The 23777-nt window shown below is 45.5% G+C and overlaps 1 protein-coding gene across 9 annotated transcripts in view; it reads right to left on the bottom strand.

The window, feature by feature from the left end:
* Garnl3 (GTPase activating Rap/RanGAP domain like 3) overlaps positions 1–23777 on the bottom strand; it is a 151174-nt gene that overhangs the window by 54925 nt on the left and 72472 nt on the right. For all 9 annotated transcript variants that reach the window (XM_085835001.1, XM_021156135.2, XM_021156136.3 and 6 more), the window contains 5 exons: positions 16883–16982; positions 14830–14948; positions 8760–8824; positions 7660–7723; positions 3901–3927 (listed from right to left, as the gene is read on the bottom strand). In XM_085835001.1, the coding sequence (XP_085691127.1) occupies positions 3901–3927; positions 7660–7723; positions 8760–8824; positions 14830–14948; positions 16883–16982 (375 nt within the window). The remainder of the gene's footprint in view (positions 1–3900; positions 3928–7659; positions 7724–8759; positions 8825–14829; positions 14949–16882; positions 16983–23777) is intronic.

Below are 23777 nucleotides of genomic sequence, written 5' to 3'. Positions count from 1 at the left end.
GTCCAGCTAACAGACTCTAAGAACCAGTGAAGAAAAGGAACTAACTGGGAGGCTTCCAAGAAGCCTGGCATTGGGTCCAACTGAGCCAATAGACAGTAAGCAGAGGACAGAAGGATTAGGTATGCTAGCAGCTTATTAGGACCAGAAAGGACCCACAGGCCACAGAGAAGTCCAGGAACAAGAGATTTGGCCAAGGCTGGTCATAAGCAAACAGCAAGCAGACCTGGGATCAAGGTCTTTTGGCTTTTGACTCTTCCCAATAGCATAGTATTCACAAGACAGGCCTGCACTGAGCAAAGCTGAGAGTGCAGACAGAGATGTCAGTGGCCAAAACTTTATGAAACTTCATGGGGATGATATTCTGAGCCTGGCAGCATGCTACCAGCACCCTGGCTGAGGCCTTGGAGGGGATGGAGCTGTGAAACATCTTATCAGGCCAGGATGAAGCACTACAAAGTCATTGGGCAAGGTGGATGCAGGATGGGATTATCTAGGTATCCTGGAATGAGAAGGTTTTCATCCTTCAAGGTCACTTATAGGGAGAAGAGCATGATTCCAGGTTGCCATGATGAACCTGGTCTACATCTCCTTTTTCTGCTGTCCAGCTATTATTAATACTTCCCAAAGAGCCCTATTTTAAATGAGAAATTATATAGAACCTTCTGCTTCAGGTGGACATTCCAGGAAAGTTGTTTTAGGGCTCTGTGGTGGCTTGAATATGCTTGGTCCAGGGAGCGGCACTATTAGGAGGTGTGGCCTTGTTGGAGGAAGTGTGTCCACTGTAGGAGTGGCTTTGAGACCTTCCTCTTAGCTGCCTGAGGATCCAGTTTTCTCCTGGTTGCAGCTGGATAAAGGTATAGAACTCTCAGCTCCTTCTCCAGCACCATGTCTGCCCGCACACTGCCATGCTTCCTGCCATGATGATAATGGACTGAACCTTTGACACTGTAAGTCAGTCTCAATTAAATGTCCCAATATGAGTTGCCTTGGTCATGGTGTCTCTTCACAGCAATGGAAACCCTAACTAAGGATCTACTGAAGTAACCTAAAGTAACCTGCTGTCTAAGGCTTATCAGATGATGCCCTTGATGAGCAGAAAACATCCATCTGTTTTCAGAAGCTGTCTCATAGCTTAGGAGAGGCAGTTTGATCTGGGACTATTGATCCTAACAGATGACTTTGAGTTGTTATCTTCTGGCACTGAGAACTGAACCCAGGGCTCCATCATGCATGTTAGCAAATGCTCTACCACTGAGCTCCAACCCACAACGGACCACTTTGGAATAAGTCACTAAACACATCAGCTTTTCATGAGCATTGGATCTGGAGGGATGTAGGGAGTTTTCTAGGTCCCAAGTTCAGTCTGTGCCACTGGAGAAAGCTGCCTACTGGAGAGTTAAGGTACTGATACCTTAACTGATAAGGTACTCAGGACACAGTCCTGCTCGGACAAACAAACAGGCCACATTTGTCATTTCTATTTGTTTAGGTGTTAAAATATTTTTAAATTTAAAAAAATCTATTTATTTATATTTTATATGTATATTTGTTTGCCTGCAGTGTATGTGTGTTTGGTACCTGTGGAGACCTGAAGAGGGCATTGATGTCCCTGGAACTAGATTTATAGATGGTTGTAAGTCACTGTGTGGAGGCTAGAAACTGTGGACTCAAGTCTTCTGTAGTAAGAGCAGCCAGTGCCCTTAACTGGTGACCCACCTCTCCAGCCCCTAGTTCTAATCCCCACTCCCTTTCTCCTTCTCGCTCCAGCCTGCCCACTCCAGCCCTCTGCCCACTCCAGCCCTCTGCCCACTCCAGCCCTCTGCTCACTCCAGCATGCCCACTCCAGCCCTCTGCCCACTCCAGCCCTCTGCCCACTCCAGCCCTCTGCTCACTCCAGCATCCCCACTGGCTCCGGTCCATAGGTTTTGTTTCGAATTAAGGATGGTTGTGAGCCACCGTGTGGTTGCTGGGATTTGAACTCATGACCTCCGGAAGAGCAGTCAGTGCTCTTAACCACCGAGCCATCTCATCAGCCCCTCTAGTTCTAATTTTATCTATGGTATTAATATTCCAAATTATATTCCTTCTATGAAAAGTGAAATCTGAGCAGAAAGTCCCAATGAATCCAGAAGAATCATTGAAACCGAGGAAAGATTGCCTTATTTAAAACACCACGGCTAGTTCCTTGATACTGTTGCTTGGGCAGTGTTCTAGCTAGTATTATGTCAACTTGACACAGCCAGAGCCACCTGAAAGGAGGGACCCTTTGACAAAGTACATCCACAAGATGTGGCTACAAGTCATTTTCTTAGTGATTGTGGGAGAGGGCCCATCTCACTGTGAGTGGGGCCATCCCTGGGCTGGTGCTCCTGGGTTCTATAAGAAAGCAGGCTGAGCAAGCCATGATGAGCAAGTCAGTAATAAACAGCACCCTTCCATGACTTCTGCACCAGCTCCTGCCTCTAGGTTCCTGCCCTCTCTGAGTTCCTGTCCTGACTCCCTTCAGTGATAAACAGTGATGTGCAAGCATGAGCCAAATAAACCCTTTCCTTCCCAACTCTTTTTTTTTTTTTTTTTTTGAGACAGGGTTTCTCTGTGTAGCCTTGGCTGTCCTGAAACCCACTTTGTGGACCAGGCTGGTCTCAAACTCAGAAATCTGCCTGCCTCTGCCTCCTGAGTGCTGGGATTAAAGGCATTCACCACCATGCCTGGCTCCTTCCCAACTCTTGGTCATTGAGTTTATCACTAAGACAGACAGCCTTCTGTATTTTTAGGGTTCTGCCTATTCACAGTTCACTGCTTCCCCCGGTGTGTACTACAGCACAGGACACTAGATCTCTTGTGGGGACAACAGTCTGTACAGTCATGAACACATAAAACATGGGCATCACATCACCAACTTCACGTCACTAAGCAGCTAATCTTTCAGGAACATCACCATTGTTCCTTCCTAGGCTTTCTTGGTCTTGCCATTCATCACAACTCATAGTTTATCACTAGGATGGACTGGAGTCAAGGTCAATGTTCCCAACTGATTCTAGCTGTGGGATTAAATGGGAATGCTTGGGCCACTCATCTCTCAGAAAGCTCTCATGAATGATGACCTCTGCTCACCCCTTCCCAAGTAATCAGCAAGGGACATTTGCCTCTTCAAGCAAACAGCCCTTTAGTAAAAAAAAAAAAAATTGAGAAATAGAGATTTGACCTGTACAGTGTAGGCTAGATATGAAGTGGGTGCTGCCACCACACTCGAGTGCTCATAACAGATGCACTGAGACACATTTGAATTTAAGACATTTTATAAAGATATGTCAACTAGGGAGGTGACAGATTAGACTTGGGTGTCAGGGAAATGGAGGAGTTAGGATTTTACTAAGTTTGACCCAAGCAACTAGATAAATGATACTTCCATTTCTGTTATGGGTAATATGAACAAACCATCATTTCCCTATGCATTATCAGGTGATAACATGCTCTCTCTCTCTCTCTCTCTCTCTCTGTCTCTCTCTCTCTCTCTCTCACACACACACACACACACACACACACACACACACACACACACACATGCATAGCCATGTGGACACACCCACTCAGACCCACTTAAAAGGGGTTAACAGAATGAAGCCTGCAGACATCTTCGGCATCTGGGATAGTAAGAGTGTGTGGCTAGTGCACAGATATCCTACTTGAATGGCAATGAGCCTCTTTACAATATATTCACAGATGTATGCAGATTTAAGTATATTTGTCTATTTATAAATAGCTGTATGGAAAGTTGTGCAGGAGACCTTGGAAAGCCCCTTTAGTCAAACTCCCACTGCAAGTGCACACCAGTCTGACTCGGGGAGAAGGCTGTGCTCACAGTGAACCACATATACGTCCAGTTCATAAACCACTTACCTCCTGCTCCTCCAGAACCAGCAAGTCCTGCCAAGCAAAGATTCAGAAGTTATGTTTATATGTCATGGTAATTAGTGGATTTTGGTTTTCTGTGAAAGCCAAGTGTTACATAGTCACACAATTTGATGTTATGACGTTTTGGACATAATAGAAGTTGGTTACGGGATCTCTCTTTAAGGTAAACAAAACCAAAAGTAAACAGCAGAAGACAAAACTCTGGCTGGCCCACACATCCCTCAGGGAGCTCTCTGACAGGCAGTAGTGCTCATCCCTCCCTAAACCAAGCACACTTCCTGTTTCAACACAATAACCCTTTAGTAAGGAGATAAGATTGAGAAACAGAGCTCAACATGGGTGCCAAAGGCTGATAGCCAGGGTCAAGATGTCGGTTTACACACAGCCCATTACTTGCCCAATACTAAGAGAGCTGCCTGAAGAGACCCACTCCTGACCTGAGGTCAGCATGAGACAGTGAGGAGCCTAAGTGAGCCTGGCTTTGCGTCCTTGCTCGGCTGCCTACAACTGTGTGGGTACAAAGTATTTGACCTGTGCCTATCCCTCATTCCTTACTCAAGGATAATCACTATTTTGCCCCGTGCAGGGCACTATGGAGAATGACAGTGTGAGCGTGGGGACTGCCTTTCATACGACCTTGGACCGTCCCTTCTCATGCCCAGTTACTTCACAGAGAACTTCTGAAGAAGCTGGGAAGCACACACTAAAGGCTCTGCTAGGGGTCACTGGGTGAGTGCATGGAGGAAGGTAGATCGTTGAAAGCCATGGCTGCCAATGAGAACAGAGAGGAAGAGGCCCAAAAGAGGGGTGGATGGGGCTAAGGGACCCTCATCCCCTGTGTCAACCGGGGAGCTGACAATTCCTAAACAAGTATGCAAGTCACACAAAATCCTTCATTTTTTGTAATATAAGGGATCTTTTGTTCAGAACTCAGCCATCTGAATCCCAGGAAAAGCCAAGCCTGCCCTGTGTCGTATACTTTGGGACACACTTCATATTTGCATGTCATTACACACTTCACTGCAAGATTCTCTCTTCCACAATTCCCTCTGATCACAACCACCCGGCCATGCAGCCCATCTCTCCAGAATTACAGGTAAGGAGGTGGAGATTCAGCAGGGCCTGGGTTAAGGTCACCTGGCCTCGTTCCTCTGAGACCTGTAAGGGCACAGTCACGGTGAGTAAAACATGAGGGACATCCCGACTACCTTTAGTCCAGCAAGTCTCAGAACTGGGGCATTTTGCTACAGCCCCTGGCCTGGTGACAGGGCTTTCCTTGGCAGCCAGGCTGTGGGAACAGCCTTGCAACAAGAGTCCCCAGGGTCTCAACGTTCAGCCCTGGAGGCAGGAGGGATGCCACAGGCTGCCAGGCCACACTTCCTTTTTCAGGAATCCTTGCTTTGGATTCTATCTGCTTAGAAGAGGGTGCTCCTGCCAGGCATTGTGGTCTACCAATGCCCCACTAGACAGCACCCAAAAATTAAAAAACAAAACAAAACTCTTATTTCTGGATTTGTGGGTACCAACTAGGTCTCTTCTTGTTGTTTTCCAGTTTGTAATTTCAACCTGAAAGGTCTATTTTATGTCAGTAATGGTGTTTCTTAATATAGTCCTATTGATGATTTTTCTTGTGTCTGTTTATACATGTTTGTGTACATACATGAGTTCATATGTAGACATGTGTGTGCTGCAGATCCTATGTGATATCAGAATGTAAGCTGTGGTGTTTGTTCTCATGTTCCACATTGTCTGAGACTGTGTGTCTTATTTTTTTCCACTGTGACAGGCTAGCTGCCTTGCAGGCCCTGAATATTTTCTGGTCTCTGCCCTTCATCTTGCTGCAGGAGTGCTGGGACGATGGATGCCAGCTACTGTTTTAAGTGGGCTCTGGGGATCTGAAGTCAGTCTTCAAACTTGTGCCAGCTCCTGGTATTGGGTTTTTTTAAATGGAATTTTGATTTTGATCATTAGTTTGTTGCTAATATTAAGTTTAAGAAAAGCAAAATATTAGATTTAAGAGTGCATGATTTTCCAGGCAGTGATAGGGCACGCCTTTAATATTAGCACTCAAGAGGCAGAGGCTGGTGAATCTCTGAGTTCCAGGCCAGCCTGATATACAGAGTGAGTTTCAGGACAGCCAGGGCTACACAGAGAAACCCTGTTTCAAAAAACAAAAACAAAAACAAAACCAACCAAAGAAAAACGAGTGCATAATTTCACATGTACTTAAAAAGCCAAGAAATGCTTTAAACATTGAGATTTCGTCCTGTAGATTTTTATATAATCCATGTTCATCAGGAAAGTTAGCTACAACTATCTAGACCTACTAGGTGGTGGCGAGGGTCAGGAGGGTGGCACACACATACCCGCTTCTCCCACTTATCCAAAGCCAACTTAATCACACACATTGCTTCTGGAAGGATTTGGGTCAAGAAAAATGCCACTGCATTCTAGCAAAGAGAGGCAGAAGGACAGCAGCTTCCTGCTCACACCGAGACCAGTCCAGCTTCTGCTCACCCTATGAGTCCTGTGACTGACAGGGTTTCTAACAATAATGTGTAGAAGCTGGGTGACAACTCTGATAGTGTGACTGTTGTGAGAGAAAGGCACCCCTGGGCAGCGACTCCAGGACTCTGGGGCGGGGCCTTTAGAGGGGCTCGTCGTCGTGGTGATCAGAGGGAATGGACTAAGAATCTGTTCTCAGAGCCTGGTGTGGGAGGATTCCTGTTGCTCATCCTCCAGAGGCTACGAAGGAAGGACATGAGCTTGAGGCCACCCTGAGTTAGGAAGTAAGTTCTAGGCTAGCACGGGCCATCTGGTCCTGTATTTAAACAATCCAACTTGTATTATGAAGTACGAAAGGTACGTTGCTGCTGATATAATTCTAATTTGTTTTAAGGCCGCCATAGTCACTTTAAGTGCAGCACAGCTTAATTTGCTTAGTTAAATCTAACAGATTAAATTTTGCCTGACTTTATTCTAGCAGGGTACAAACACTATTTGTGTTTTGTTTTGCTTTGTTTTATTTGGTGTGTGTGTGTACATGTGAGTGTGTGTAACATACACACACACACAGGTGCCTTGCAGAACAGAGGGCAATCAGAAGACACTTTACAGGAGACAGCTCTCCCCTTCTTTCAGTTCCCATGGTTGAACAAACTATTTTACAAATTAAGTGAAAGCAAAGGCATGAGAATATTCAATTCTGTATGTTTGGGTTGAGCTAAGTTGAAAGGCAATGAATGGTCTCAGTTTGAAAGATCACCTTAAAGGCATACAGAAAAACACTACCCGTTCTGATCAGTCCTCCACAGCTCACGTGAGTTATTTCCCCACAAACGGACTCATTTCCCTCACTCAGCACAGGCCCCATTGCCTCCTGGACACAACTTCAGGCTGCCTCTCCAGCTTCTTCCATGCCATCTAGCTCTGATGCAGGCCACCTCCTCGAGGCTTAGCTTTGCTCTGGTGACTAGCATCCTAGTGAGGATGGCTGCAGTTTTAAGTTTTCAGAGCTAAATTTATTTTATATATATATATATATATATATATATATATATATATATATATATGTGTGTGTGTGTGTGTGTGTGTGTGTGTAAAACATATATATACCTGATAACTTGCCCCCAGTTATGACAGCACACCTTCTCCCTGGGCAGACTACCCTGCCCTACTGTCCTGGCAAGGTGAGATCAAGTCTATGCAAGTTCTGAAGTCATGGAGCCTCACAGCTTCCTTTACCTTTTGTATCTCGGGATGAAAAATTTCCCTAGGTCCTTTCTCAAACTTGTCCAGGTTCATGGCACTGAAATAGAGCAGACAGAGTGAGCCAGTGAGGCAGGGACTGAAGCAATAGGGAGCAAGGCATAGTTCTCTGGATAGACGATCTTGTCTAAAGAAATCATGGTAGATTCTCTGAGGGGCCTGACACACTGGAAACAGATCAGCAAGTGAGTGGAGAATGACAGAATCCACAAACTTCACCAATTGCCATGTGTAACTGTCCCCTCAGGGCACTCATCAGTTAGAGGTAGCCATCAGGGACTCCTTGCTGTTCTCCCAGATTGCTGTTGACTTATTTATTGTCCATCATTGGCAATTTCATAAGGTCTATGATACTCTTTACCTCCAAACCCAGAGCCACAGAGACCTAGGTCTAAATCTCGTAGTTTCCTAGCTCTGCAGAACCCCTCCTGCTCCCTGAGGCCCTGATTCCTCATAGGTGAATGGAGACAACTGTAGATCGACATTGTACAGCTGAGTTAGAGTCACTGAGGAAATGCTGGCAATGCTGTAGTGTCTGACAAAGAAGCTACTGTTGCTAGGATGTCATATCTTATCTGGGGACAGAGTGACAGGCTCCATCTGGGTGGAGATGAGAGGGAGGTAGGAAGCTAGGGGCAGCAGCCAGATGTGGCAATCCTTTCACTTGCTGTTCAGTGAAGAATAAAGCATATCCCCCAGGGAGCCGTTGCTGACATCTGGGTTTCTATTGCAAAGTATAAAAATAAAATGAAAACCATTTCTTGATTTTTTTCCCCTAAACCCAAAGTATCCAAGTGAACACAAGGAAAAAATAGCAGTGGGTAAAGAATGCAGCCTAGAGAGATGCTCAGGAGCCATGACCAGACAGATGTGCAAGATGTTGGCTGTGGGGTCCCTCTTTGAACCTCTATCTTATCACCTGTAACAATGACTGTCCTGCCATCTGGGGCTACCTTGAAGACTCTAGAATGACATGCCAATGCCTGGCATGTCAATCAAGGAAAAGCACTGGATCCTAGAACAGGCACTCCATACAGACCTCCAAATTGCGGGGGCCTCTGTCCGTGAATACTCACCTTAAGATGGACTTCACAGACAGCGTTTTTGTGGGACTGTAGGGGAGACATATTTTTTGCGTACCCTGGAAGAATCAAAGTACCAATGAGTGATGTGTCCAGCCCCGTTCACCTCTGAAGAGCCTCAACTGCTCACTGTAGTGAGACCATGCCTGTAGGCTCGAATTCTTCTTTGAGGGTGGGTGTCTAAACAAACATTCTACATGGGGAAAAATCCTGCTCTGGCTGACCACACCCCTTGCTCTGATTACACATTTCTGGTTCTGAGCAGAACTCTTCAACATATCAGGCCTCAGCATCTTAGTACCATGGTGAACAGTAAACCATCTGCTACAGTTTGGATACAAAACATACAACTGCCCATGTGTTGAAGACTGTGTCACCTAGTCTGTGGCATTATTAGAAGGTGCTAGAAGCTTAAGAGCTGGATCTAGTAGGAAGTCTCGGGTCACTGGGGTGATGTGCTCTCAAATGGGGAAGTAGAACCCTGCTCTTTTGGTTCCCAGCTGTCATGAGGTGAACAGCGTCCTTCAGCTCCATGGATCCTGCTGTGATGTGTCGTCTTATCACCTGCCCCAGAGCATGGACAGCTGGCCAAGGCTTCAGAGCCTCCATAGCTGTGAGCCAACATAGACCTTTCCTCTTTTCATGTCTGTCAAAATCTCAGCTTAACAGTAACCCACGAAACACACCATCCAAATCTGCCGAAAGGGGATTTTTTGGTCTCTGAGCTAAAAATTAGTTATGGGTCAACGATTTAAACAAAACAAAACAAAACAAAACAAAACAAAAGTCTCCATTTGTTCAATGAGACTCAAGTACCATGTCACCAGGTCAAAGACCTTCAACTAGAAGTTACCCAAATCTTCCAGCAAGGTTTTGATAATGTGTTCATTGCAGGCTTATTTAAAGTCATTTATTCATTTAATGAGAACTTACTGTGACTAACTCATAGGAAAGGCTGGATAAATTCTTATCTAATGAACAGGACCAAGGAGCTGCCCGAGGAGTCCTGGGTCCAGACCACCCAGACCAGATAAGCTTCTCTCCCCACCACTTACACAGGTGTTCCACAGAGAGCAGATGAGGTCATCAAACAGAACCCACTGAAAGGCTTCTTTGTAATTCTGGCAAATCATAAAACTGGCATCACTAACAACCAGGGGAGGGTTAGGATGTCTTTGCAGGAAATGAAGAAGTAAATACTTGTCCTGTGTGTGTGGACACTTCTACCAGCTTTTCTGTCCAAGCCAGGATCAAGGGCCTGGGGGTAAAGAAACCAATGTACAAGAGACCTGACTCTCTGGTCTTGCCACTGGCCATGAACAATTATCCCCATACAGGGCCTCAGTCCTCTTCCTGGGTTCTTCACTGGACTAAACTTGCCTTTTTTTTTTTTTTTTTTTTTTTTTTTTTGATTTTTCGAGACAGGGTTTCTCTGTATGGTCCTTGCTGTCCTGGAACTCACTTTGTAGACCAGGCCGGCCTCGAACTCAGAAATCCGCCTGCCTCTGCCTCCCAAGTGCTGGGATTAAAGGCGTGCACCACCTCGCCCTGATTAAACTTGCCTTTTTGGTACGGATTGGAAACACTGTCAAACTCAAAACCATGATGATAGTAGCTCTCTTTTTAAACTTCCCAGGTCCCACTACTGGGAGCTGAGCTCTTCCTGTGGCATGTTTAGCCACACAGGAGGCTAACCTGCTCTGTGCTCCCTCAGCTCTGAGCCTCTCTCAGCTCTGTGCTCCCTCAGCTCTGTGGCTCCCTCAGCTCTGTGGCTCCCTCAGCTCTGTGGCTCCCTCAGCTCTGTGCTCCCTCAGCTCTGTGCTCCCTCAGCTCCGTGGCTCCCTCAGCTCCGTGGCTCCCTCAGCTCTGTGGCTCCCTCAGTTCTGTGCTCCCTCAGCTCTGTGGCTCCCTCAGTTCTGTGCTCCCTCAGCTCTGTGCTCCCTCAGCTCTGTGGCTCCTTCAGCTCTGTGCTCCCTCAGCTCTGTGGCTCCCTCAGCTCTGTGGCTCCCTCAGTTCTGTGCTCCCTCAGTTCTGTGCTCCCTCAGCTCTGTGGCTCCCTCAGCTCTGTGCTCCCTCAGCTCCGTGGCTCCCTCAGCTCCGTGGCTCCCTCAGCTCCGTGGCTCCCTCAGCTCTGTGCTCCCTCAGCTCTGTGGCTCCCTCAGCTCTGTGCTCCCTCAGCTCTGTGGCTCCCTCAGCTCCGTGGCTCCCTCAGCTCTGTGCTCCCTCAGCTCTGTGCCTCTGCTTAGCCTCCTCCTTACCACCTTCTCTTCTCATCAAACATACCAGAGGCAACTCTAAAGGCAATCCCAGAACAGCTTGTGGTAGGTGACAGTGACACCTTCATTAATAACTATGACAGGAGCCCAGGACTTGCAAGGTCTAGACTTGTGGTTTTCTTCACTACACCCTGGCAAAGCCCTCCCTTCCCATTTCCTGTCTTCAGCTTTTGAGAGTCAATACTCAAATAAAAGCACTCTACTTTCTGGTGGAGACATCACATGCCATATGCAGAAGCCTATGTCAGTCCACAGCAGGCAACCAGAGGTGAGCACTGTGCAGATTCAGAAGAGCGAGCTGGACATCACCTGGTTCGTGTAGTAATGCACATGTGTATACATGCATGCTTGCCTGCATGTGAACATGTGAGTGCACGTGCCTTCCAACACCTGTGTGTGCTTCTAGAGACTCCCAGAAGTGTGCTATGACAGACTGAGCAGACAGACTTTGATCCTCCTCTGTCCACCTGCTGTATTGTCTGGATGGAGTTTCTACAGTGAGTTTGAGTTGCTTCTATATACAAACCATCACCACGTGTTTAGATGGGACCCAGCTCAGTGCTGGGCATGCAGCCCAGTGGCAGAGTGCTTTTTTAGAATGTGCTTTACCCTGGTTCCATTCCCAACACCTAAAAACCCAAGCATAGATACACAGAAAGGACTGTTTACAGTAGGGTTGTATGGTCTGCTGTTCTAACTGCATTTAACCAGAGACAGCATGAACCTGTGTGTACTGGGCTGGGCAGAGACTCATAATTGTACTTCCTCCAACCCCCAGTGCTCACTTCCAGTTCCTGGAATTTTGTAACTGACTTCTGTCAACATTTCGACCTTATTTTTCTCACCTCCCTTCATTATACCCATTTGTAGCTAGGAGCAAACACTTATCTTGCTGCTGGCCCACATGTTTAGAACCCAGAGGCGAGGCTCTAGATGAAGGTGTGGGCACTTGTCAGTGGAAGGGACTAATATTCTTGATGGCCAGCCCTGGGATGCTTTCACAGTGGTCTGGGGGGGCTTGAGTCTCACCCTAATACTTCTTTAATAGTGGCCAAGAGTAGCCCCATAAAATACTATTTATTGTCTGTTAGTCCTTCTTCCTTTTGCCTGGAATACTTCCCATCTCCCCTTCTCCTTTGCCAGTGCCTACAGACTTCATCCTCTGGATTCCCATGTGCAAGCTCTCCCTGACCTCATTTTCGGGGTTCTTAGCACCTTCATCAGCACCTTCCTTACAAGGTGGTGACCACAGTTGATATTAAAGTAGATAACTGCTTCAGAAATGGAAATAAGTCAGTTTTCCCTGCATTTGTCTTGCCCACTCTTCTTGAACACCCAGCAAGCATCTAAGATAAGGACATAAGTGATGTCAAGAAGAAAGAAGATAGGGAATCAAATAAGTTCATTCCAGAAAGGCAGAAGGGGTCAGAAGGAAAGAAAGAAAAGAGGTGGGCTATGGGGTTAGATGGCAGACCATGAGGGCATGGCAAACTGCAGTTCTCCCTGTAGTGGCCCTAAGTGAGCCCTGTAGGTAACACAGTACTGGAGCCAGAGGCTTCTTCCTGGCCAGGACCTCTCACAGGGGTCTGATGTCCACGTGGCCCCTGTGGAGACATGGTGAAAGGCAGTAGCTACCAGCATGGGTGACTGGCAAGATATAGATATGGGCCTAAGGCCATGGCTTGCAGGGCTGAGCCCTGGATGAGTTATAGAGCTGAGGCCCAGAGGCAAGCAGAAACCTGAGACTGAGCCAGAGAGGAGCTTCACAAGGGTCACATAGTAAGACCGACAGACTCAGGAACACATGCTTTCCTGGGACCTAAGACACAGGAAGGGACCAACCAGTTCCATACTGGAGGTCATGGGAGTGGGTCATGCATCCCACTGCACATAATTAATTCTATATGAAAACTTACTCAAATGTGTTCTGCTGTCATGAGGTCTCAGCCTAAAGATCAATACCTAAAAATCATACCTAAAGATCAATTGCTAGAGAAACAGCAAGAGGGAAAGTCCAGTTATCTGCCCCAAACCACAGTCTTCCTGAAGAGGACCCTGAGAGCAGAAGGGTCTGGAACATTGTAATGAACAAACATAAAGCAAAAATCAATCAATCAATCAATCAATCAATCAATCAGAAACCAGAAAATTGCCTGCCTGGTGTAGTAGATAAGGGGCTGGATGCAGGCACAGTAGTTTTTCACTAGGAGAACAATGGGCACCCACTGACATGTATGCCCCCTGCCCCTGCCACTCACACAGGGTTCCCAGACCCACTGATGGCTCTGCTTGTCACACAGGTGGCCTCTTTTATGGAGATGACATTGAGAGGGGATGTGTTGGTCCAAATCGTTTGAGTCATTGGAAAGCACCTGTCCCTGTGAACCTTGGTCCCAATAAAGTCCCTTGTAATGAAAACGACTCTGATAGAAATAAGTTCATGAGAGACACCAAACAAGATTTTTACCCCAGATTTGCTTCAGAAAAAGAACAATTTCTGAAAATACTATAGAAGTTTACTTCAATGGGGGCGGCAGCAGCCAGCTGTTAAACTGGGCCCTGGAGTTAGCTATTCATTCAACACATACTCCTGGAGCTGTGCCACTGTGTGAGGCATAGGGACACGACACAAGGGGAGGACACTGAGGGAGACAAGAGTGTACCCTTGGGTGGGAAGACACACGGAATGCATTATGTACAGTGGGAACACCTTGGTCTCTGAGCTCTGGAGTATACTTGGTCTGTCATCTATGTGCAGGAACTTTTGTCAGGCCATTTTAACTTCTGTCATTGCAATAGCAGCGAGTGAGATTTGGTTAGTTAAGAAAACATCTAGTAGTTTTCAACCTGTGGGGTTAGCTAAGACCATCAGAAAACACAGATGTTTATGTTATGATTCATCACAATGCAACATTACAGTTATGAAGTAGCAACAAAAATAATTTTATGGTTGGGGGTAGCCATAACATGAGGAACCATATTAAAGGGTCACAGCATTAGGAAGGTTGAGAACCACTGATCTAGCATATAGTAAGTGCATAATAAATGTTTGTTTTTCTTCTTCTTACTGTTTTAGCTCGCTATTTTAGAAGTACCTAATCACAATTTGTTGAGTAGTAGTAGTTTCTAGAATTTTTTCTTTGTGAGATAGTCTCATATTGGGGAAATGACATCAAACTTGCTACATAAGTGGCCCTGAAACTCCTGATTCTCTTGCCTCCAATTCCCAAGTGATGGGGGTCACAGGCATGCACCGTCTCACCTGGTTTACGCAGTGCTTGGATTGAACACAGGATTTCAGGCAAGCTAGGCAAATGCCCTATCAACAAAGCCATATCCTCAGCCTTTCTTTCTAGGAAGTTTAAAGTTGTTACTTTATCACTATACATGTACGTGATTTGCTATTTATGTGTACATGTATGTGTGTAGGGGTGTGAGGGTGTATTTTCTAGGACAACCAAGGTTCACAGAGAAACCCATTCTCACAACAACAACAACAACAACAACCCAAAAGTAATAGCTAAGATTAATGAAGTAGTAGGTTGTATAAAACACACTACTATTTCCCAGAGGCCAAGACTTAGAAGTGGCTGATTTTGAGAGTGACTTTGAGATGGGAGAAGCTGCTGATAAGCAGAGCTTGGAGGCCCCAGCATAGAATAGTGGGCTCTGAATCATCTACAGTGAGAGGAATCACCTGAAAGGCGCTAACTGAACTGAGATGGGGTGAACTACAAGGCCCTCCCAGCACGTGTGCCAATGACATCAAACTCAAGTCAGGTACTCACTGTTTTCCGCCAAAGAATTGCACGATACTGAGGGACACGCTGATTATTCTGGTCAGAAAGGGTGACAGACAAGAAGAAGGGGCTCTTCTCTGCATCATTTCCAATGTAATTCTGATGGACTAGAGAAGAGACGGTCAGTAAGGATGCAGCTGGTTCCTTCAAACAGAAGTGGCCAGCCCTCACATGCTATCCCAAGGCTGACTTGGGTAGGACTGACCACTTATTGTGCACCCACTTCCCTCTGGCCAGCGAATGGCTCAGAAATGAACATGTGATTCAATGCTGGCTGAGACGGACGAGAAATCTGCCAAGAGCCTTATGGAAAGGCTCCCCACTCTAAAGATGACCCCCTCCTCTGGATGTTGTAGTGTCAGGTGATGTCTGGAGCTGCTGCAGCCATTGTATGGTCCTAAGGAGGGCAAAGCCATCACACTAAGGTTGAGAATCAGAAAAAGGGGAAAGGTTCTAGTCCTCTGATACCACTGAACTGTTTGCTGCCACCAACCATAGAGCCTTCCCTGGATGATCTGTAGCTTGCTATGTAGGTCATGTTGGCCTCAAACTTTATTGTTTGATTCCTTCTTGTTTAATCCAGTTTGAGGCTTTGCATCACCGCTTAGGATGCTGGTGGCATTCAAACTCACAGCAACTCTTTTGCTGTGAAGCCAGTGCTGTCGGCACTCCGTGCACAGCCATGGGGAAGATGACCAGCACATTGCTTTCTTCTATATCCCCCACCCACCCAAGTAACCCGGCTTGGCCAGACCAGAGCTTTTTAGAATAATACTGTAACAGTTTTCCTTGTCTTTCATGTGAAGCACATTGGTGTGTGTGTGTGTGTGTTGCACAAACATGGATGTGTGGGTGTGTATGCCTGTCTGTGCACTTAGGAAGTCAAGGGAGGCTACTAGGTATCTTCTTCACTGCTCTCAGCTTTATTGCCTTGTGATAGGATCTCTCTATTAATTGGATGTTCTCCATTTTGGCCAGGTTATCTGGCCAGTGAGCTCCCAGTATCTACCTGTTTGTCTTTCCGGTGTTGTACTGCAGACATGCTCAGTAATGCCCAGATTTTTTACATGGGGCTGGGGATTTGAACTCAGGCTGTCATGTTGCAGTGCAATCGCTCTTGCTGCCTGAGCCCTGGAACTGGTTTTTAAGACATCACTCTCATTTCCTGGCTTGAGCATCAAGTTCCACAATGGATGCCCCATGGCACATCTCTGCCATTTCAGATTTCACATCAGTTATTCGCCCTCCATTCCCAGCCCTTCTCTCATTAGCAACACGTCTGCTCTCCATCTTTCCATGCACTCTCTCTAAATGTATAATCTAAAACCCGAGCAACTGAGCTCTTGGTATGTGTTAGGCACCAAGTACTGTTATTCTTGCATATCGCATTGGAAGCTTTGTTTAGACCTATAGGGAAGGACTGAAAACAAGCTCCACTTTACAGACAGAGAAGCCAAGTTCAAGTCCCAAGGTTAATACAAGCAGAACCAAGTTGCAAACCTTGTCTATAGGCTTTGTGAGGGCAGGGGGTTTGGTTCACTTCGAATTGCACCTCACAGCTACATATACTGTCTACCAGACAAATACTTGTCATTGGTGAGTGAATATGGCAGAGCTCATCACAGTTTTATGGCCAAGAGGTTGCTCAGGAAACCATTGTTCTCCTTCATGGTCTCAAGTGAAATGTTTAGAACTCATGCAGATAGGTACTGACCTTGCTAAGTTAAATTAAAGCCTTTTTTCCATCCTGAAAATTCTTATCTATCAAAGGACTCATTCCTATGAGCTAATTCCCTCTTAACCAGGGATTAAAACAACATTAAACCCCAACCCCCACAGCACTCCTCACAACAGGCCAACCCACAATCAAGAAAGCTCTGAGTTGAAGCTTTTAGCCCACGAAGCTCACCCCTGACCTTACTGTGAAGTGCTCTGACGTTGTTGTCCTGAATGATTTCATTCCACTCATACACAGTGTTTGAAATTATTATGCAGGTTTGAACAGAATCTCTTCCCCCAGTCACCACAAGGACATAATTACCTTGTCCTAAAAAGTACTTGAAATACCACCGGGTGTGGTACTCCGGGTTTTCTAAGTGCACGTCTGTCCTTCGCCAAGTGCCTGGCAGAGCAGCTGCACTCTGTATAGAACAAAGCAGAGCGGTGTCGTTAAAATGTTTACTCAGAAAGTGAACACGAGGCTAGCACTAAACCAGGAGCCAAAGAGCCAGGGTAGAAAAAGTCAGCACTAAAAGCACACGCATAAGGGCTGTCACCACATGCTCTCACCAGCAATGATGTCCCATGTAAAGTCATGTCACAGAAACACTCCAGAAATCTTCAGGGTGCAGGAATAAAAATGAGTGAACTCAGTCCTAACAGATGTAAAGTTTTCTCTTCTCTGGTGTATGGCATCTGGGTACCTGGAAATTGGTGTCCCCTAGGCACCAGTTCTTGCCAGCATATCTCACCCAGAGGACATTGGTTAGCGTCTTACTCAAGTTCATCTTCTTACTCAAATTCCTGAGCTTTCTAGAACTTGGAAATGCACCTTACCTACTTGGCGTGTAAAATATGGACAAACAGAATGAATAGCCCTATAAAAGACAGTCATTATTAATGATGATTAATCCTGGTTGCCAACTTGACTGGATCTGAAATCAACTAAGAGGAAAGCCATTGGGCACATCTGTAAGAGGTTTTCTTGATTAGGTTGTCTGAAGTGGGAAGAGCCATTCTGGAGGAGGCCTGAAAAACGGAGGTCTGAGGAAAAAGGCCTTTTATACCTTGCTGTTGGATCAACTACCCTGCTGCCGCCACTGCTGCTGTTCTTTGCTGATATCAGAATGCTGAAGACCAGTGGATCTCCAGGAAACCTCCAGGCCTTCAGCATCAGACTGGGATTGCTTGAGGTGTCCATCCTTATGGACCAGGTACTGGATTCTCAGCCTTTCCAGTGTGAAGACAGCCATCATTGGAGTACTCAGATCACACCGTGTAAGCTGAGCTAATAGATCTCCTTTTAATAGATGCTCATTTTACCACTTCTCTTGCTTTAGAGAACTCCAAATAACAGCCGAACTGCTCCCCACCATCCACACACACAGCTATTTTTTCTTTCTTTCTCCACCCCCTCTTTTTTCTTTTTTTCCAAGACTGGGTTTCTTTGTGTAGCCCTGGCTGTTCTGAACTGATTCGGTCGACCAGGCTGGCCTTGAACTCAGAGATCTGCCTGCCTCTGCCTCCAGAGTGCTGGGATTAAAGGTGTACACCAACTCCTAGATGATTTGTTTTTCTTAACAGCATGGAATCATACCAAATCATGCAGTTCGAAGGGTATCCTTTCCAGTTAATATTTTACACACACCCCTTCTGTGATATTATACTTAAAGCTCTATACTAGTTTATTATGTGGATTTAATACAAATAATTAATGATACTGGATTCTAATAAATAATGTGTGATTTGCATCTAATTCCACATGTACATAATTACTTGTCTAATTGCTTCTTTAGAATAAATTCTTAGGAGTTGAGTCATTTGCCAAGAGGCATGCTCTCTGGAAGGATTTGTCAACCCAACTCTAGAAGGCTGGTACAGCATCTCAGTCCCAGCAGCAGGGGCTGAGGACACTCCTGTCCCTATACCTTGGCATTTCTTCTTAACAATTTAATAGTAAAGATGTAATCTTAATGTGTTTATATTTGTGTTCCTTCATCTCATAGGTAGACTAGACATTATTTCCATTTAAAAACTGATATACCAGGTGTAGTGGCACATGCCTTTAATCCTAGCATTTGGGAGGGAGGGTCTCTGTGAGTTCAGGGCCAGCCTGGTCTACATAGTGAGTTCCAGGTCAGCCGGGGCTTTGTAGAGAGACCTTGTCTCAAACAACAACAACAAAAAAAACAAATAAAACTGTGATATTTGTGTGTGTGTGTGTGTGTACACATGTATGTATGTAAGATTAGGGAAGAGACGTTCTCTCCGATCACCCTCTAACTATTCCTTTGAGGAAGGATCTCCCCCTAAACATGAAGCTTGCATTTTCTCATCTAGGCTGCAAGACAGGAGGCCCCAGTGACTGCCTGTCATCCACAGGCATCTAGCTGGTCAGTAGCTGCTGAGATCCAAGCCCCGGTTGTCATGAACATGCAGTAGATAGGCTTAAACCATCGAGTCATCCCTCCTTTCCCATTCTTTTTTATCGTGTGCTGTACATATGTGTGTGGAAGCACGTGCCACTGAGCATGTGTGGAAGTCATGACAACTTGTTCTGCACACTGTGTGAGTTCAGAGGACAGGCTCAGGTTGTCAGGCTTGGCAGCCAGCATCTTTACCCACTGCAATGTCTCCCTGACCCACTTCTCTAGGTTGAACTCACTCCTTTATTGGTGTTTACTCCCTCAAGAATTAACCTACTCAAATGAGTAGGTTAATTAATTAATTAATCCAATTTCTTCATATTTATTGGTCACCTATGATTTTTGTTTTGTGGGATGCCTATTACATTTTTTGTCTCCCAAAACATTGTGTAGTATTTTAAAAACAATTTTTGAAACCTTTGAACACAGTGCAAACCATTTCTTCTAATTAAATTTCTACTCCAAACTTGTTTATGGCAATTTTGTCTTCAGGGATATTCTAAACGTCTCAGATTTGCACCATGTGGCTCTAATGTGTTAGTGTTATATTAGAAAGACTCCCCATATCCTTACCAGTCAAGCTGCTCATGTTATACCATGCTATACATGTTCTCTCATACTTCACTGTCATCATCAGTTGGATATATATTATTAAAGATCAATTTCCACTAATACTTTGCCAACTAACCCAGATCTAATTATTGAACAGCCTGTCACTTCTCATTTTATTTTTAAAAAGATCCATTTGTTTTTTTTTTTGTATGTATGTATGTATGTTAGAAGAGGCCATCAGATCTCCTGGAGCTGGACTCATAAGTAGTTGTGAGCTGCCATGTAGGTACTAGGAACTGAACCTGGGTCCTCACCAAGAACAGTCAGTGCTCTTAACCTCTGAGCCATCTCTCCAGCTCCTCTTTCCTATCTTCATGAGACATTAAATCTTCTTACAGTGAACATGTGGGTCTCGATGCCAGGCTGAGACTGTGTTAAAAGTTATTGGGGAGAAGCTCTATGGAATTTACATGGTGCCATGTGTGGAAAACAGACTATCCAGAACATGTGTGTGATTCTGTGATGTGTGACACGTGACATGCCTCGGTGACTTTTTAGATGGTTGTGATCAGTTCATATCATGTTGAAGTTTTCTTCAATTTTAAATTTACAAAGAGGCTTTCAAATTTTTTCTTTGTCAGGTCTTTGTAGACTAGATTAAAAGGAAGAGAAGGCTACATGGCAATAGCTCTTCTGATGGTGAATGCTTCTTAGATTGCTGAACCTCCCTATGAGATCATGATATAGTCTCTGAACTGACCACTGGACTTTTAAAAAGGATGGGTGTGTCGCGGTTGTTCCTGAGGGGATTTGCTGGCATCTTCTCTCCATGTGTTTCTGCCATGCTTTTTGGCTCACACTGCCTTATGAGGTGAATGAGGAAGCTGTCTGTGCCATGGCTCTGGGCATACTGACATCTGCCCAGTGCTCTAAATGCCAAGTTGTATGCAGAACCTTCTAGCTGCCTTTGTCTGGAACCACTGCCAACAGTTTATGAGGAAACCGAATGCTGCCCAAGTGTGTGCTGCTGACCAGCTGAGCTGGGGCTGAAACTCCTCCAGTCACACGTGGGTTTTGCTTGTTTTTAAAATCTTACGTATTATATTATTGTTTGGGTCCTTTTAAGAATGATCTGGGTTTTTAACACTCTAGGGAGTAAAACTAAAGGTTAAAGTTTTTTTGTTTTCTTTGTTTCAGAGACAGGGTTTCTATGTATAGCTCTGGCGATCTTGGAATTTGCTGTGTAGACCAGGCAGGCCTCAAACTCAGAAATCAGCCCGCCTCTGCCTCCTGAGTGCTGGGATTAAAGGTGTGTACCACCACCATCCAGTTAAAGTTTCTTATTTTGTCTTAAGATTTTTTTCTTGATTTTCCTCAAAAGCTAAAAGCTTTAAGAATAAGCACAGGTGTATGTGTATCTGTGGAGGTCTGAGGTTGATGTTACCTGGTCTCTCATTGAATCTGGCACTCACAGATTGGCAAGGATTTCCAGACAGTAAGTTCCAGGGATCCATCTGTCTCTAAAGCCCATACCACTTCTGGGATTACAAGTGCCTGCTGCTGTGCCTGGCTTTTCACATGGGTGCTGGGGCCCTGAGCTCAGGTCCTCACATTTGTACACATATTCTGGCCAACAGAGCCATCCACCCAGAACACACCTTTCTTCCTGAGCCACTGAAGACTCAATTGTACAAGTAAAAGCTCTTTATCCCTAAAATCTTCAGTATATACTCCTCAGGAAAAGGGGTCTTTTCTTACATAACACAGTCTTTTTCCTGGTGCTGGGGTTTGAACCTTGATCCTTCTATATGCTAGGCAGGCACTCAACCATTGAGCTACCTCACCAGACCTGCAGTTCGACTTTACCAGTTTCCTAAAGTTAGCATCTATACAATATATAATCATCTGTATTCCACACTTGTCAGCATACTCAATGCGGATGAACGTTCCTGGCTTCAGCACATGATCATTTTGTTGCTGGGTCTCATTTAGATTCCCTTCAGAACATTTTCAGATTTCTGTCTTCTGTGATGGCATTTTGAAGCACATTGTGTCCTTCCATACTTTTTCAGTAAAGCAGTCTTTATCTTATGGCTGTCTGATGCTTCTTCACAAACAGATCCAGGGTCTGCGAATCCAGCCAGAACACCATGTGGGTAAGGTGTATCCTTAGCTCATCTAGATAAACCTTCTTAAGGCTGCCTATGTGCTCCCTGTTGGAAAGGTTAACCGTGAGCATCTCATGGTGTTTCCTCTTCGTTTTGACCTTTTGGGGTGACTCAGGAGCAGCAGTGATTTGGCATCTGTTCCTTGGAGGATTTCTGCGTGATTCATTATCTGCAGTCACTTGTCTTTCACCATGAGTCCTGGCAGCACTCCTGCTCCACAAAGCTTTCCATTATGCAACCAGGTACATGCAGCTAAGGCATGATACCGGGGCACACTGGCTAGCCTCAGGTCTCCACCAACCCAACAAAAGGACACCCAGGCCAGGGAGCTGGCCCCAGTCACTCAGACTCCAGAGAGGTTAGTGTCATGGTTTCAAGGTCCTATACCCTAGAGAGCTCCAAGATTTGAGAGAACACTGTGACCCCGGCACAGGCTTCGGAGCTTCCAGGCCCCAGGTTCAGAAACCAGAGAGGTTTCTTCCCAGCAGAGCCTTAGCTAAGTGCTCCTCAAATGTGTTGCAGTGTGTGCTTCTGGCTCTGCTATGAACCTGCTTCCCCAGAACTCTCTAGGTGGAGCCTGCGATTCTTCTCATCTTTTCCTTCCTTTTCTTTTTTCTCTTCCTCCTCCTCCCTTCTTTTTCCCCTCCCTCCCTTCAGTACTGAGCACCAAAGCCAGGTCCTCCTGCATTTGTACAAGCATGCAGGTAATTCTGGTAACAATGAATGATCTTTGAAAAGCAATGGTCTATACCAAGGATTTAACATTACAGAGCTTATTGAAACCTGATGCTGGGTCAGATCTCTAATGTAGTAAAAATCCTATGTATCTGTACCATAAATTATGTTTAAAATGTTTTCCCTTTATCATAGTGTGTTTTATGCATTTAAAAACAAAACTCTGAGAGGGGCTTACAGGCTTAACTGCCAGAATCTTTGAAGTTCCTACCCTGGACCACACATGCCCCCTCCCCCAGGGGTGAGCATGGCAACTTCACAACAGAAGAATCCAGCAAGAGGTGGGACTGTGAGCAGTGACTACTGTGTACCTCTACCCAGCCAGCTGGTAAGGGTGAGGTTGCTTATAAGGACAAAAAAGATATTTCATTTGTATCTTCGCTGAATCTTTAACTGAAATAGGGTATGGGGAACCCCAGTACCCAGCAGCTGTGTCTCACCGAACTAGAAGCCTCCTCTCCCGTATTAAATGCACACAATGAGGAGAGACAAGAGTGCTCATAGGAACTGACAAAAGAAATGGAGAACTAAGCAAAACCCTCTGCCAAGGATCCCAAGAAATGAGCTCCCATTCTGATGATGCGCAGCACTGGCAGAGAGCAAAGGGTGACTAGGAGGTGGAAGTCAAGCGATTTTGGGTCAGCCTTGTATCTATGGCCTAGATGGAGACACAATGTTTCCACACAGCCTCACCATTCATTTCCCAACCATTACCCAAACACAGCAGACTCCTGGGCTTCTCTCACTTCGCAGGTGAGTTAGTTTCACCTGCTGGGACTACACAGGAATGAAACCCTCTCAGGTGTATTCATTTAAGTCAGGTTTTTTATCCTTCGATATCCTTCAGGATGTGGCATTCACCCTGTAGTTGGTGCAGTGACTTATTTTCTTCATCTCCATATGGTCCATAGGACAAACCCAAGAGCGATGTACTCACTTTCCTGTTGTTGGATGTTTAGGCTGTATGCAACTGGCGCCACTGTGAACAGGACTCTGCTTGGTGGACACACACACTCTCAGGCATTCAGTTTTAGTGGGGATAGCCAGACAGATCTCCACAGAAGACTCACCACCTTATGCTCCTACCAGCAATGTAAATTTAACCAAAACCCATGCAAAATACCCGATTCTACTCGAAGGTCCCCAAATATTTGACTTCTGCAGGAAATCCCCACATTCATCCAGGCTACAACTGAAAGCACAGTTTTATGCTATGGCTGTGAGTCCTCTGAGTCCTCTCCATAGGAAGGTTGACAGAAGGCTGGATGCACTTAACTCGCTCCGTCTCCCAGGCTACACAGCCAAGATAACACCAGGACAAGCCAGGCTGCACTTT

The sequence above is a fragment of the Mus caroli genome, unplaced genomic scaffold (genome assembly GCF_978045245.1).
Source record: "Mus caroli unplaced genomic scaffold, Mus_caroli_1 scaffold_2, whole genome shotgun sequence".
In the NCBI taxonomy this organism is placed as follows: Eukaryota; Metazoa; Chordata; class Mammalia; order Rodentia; family Muridae; genus Mus; species Mus caroli.
The sequence above is the reverse complement of the archived record's forward strand: the minus strand, read 5'-3'. Positions and strand labels throughout refer to the sequence as shown.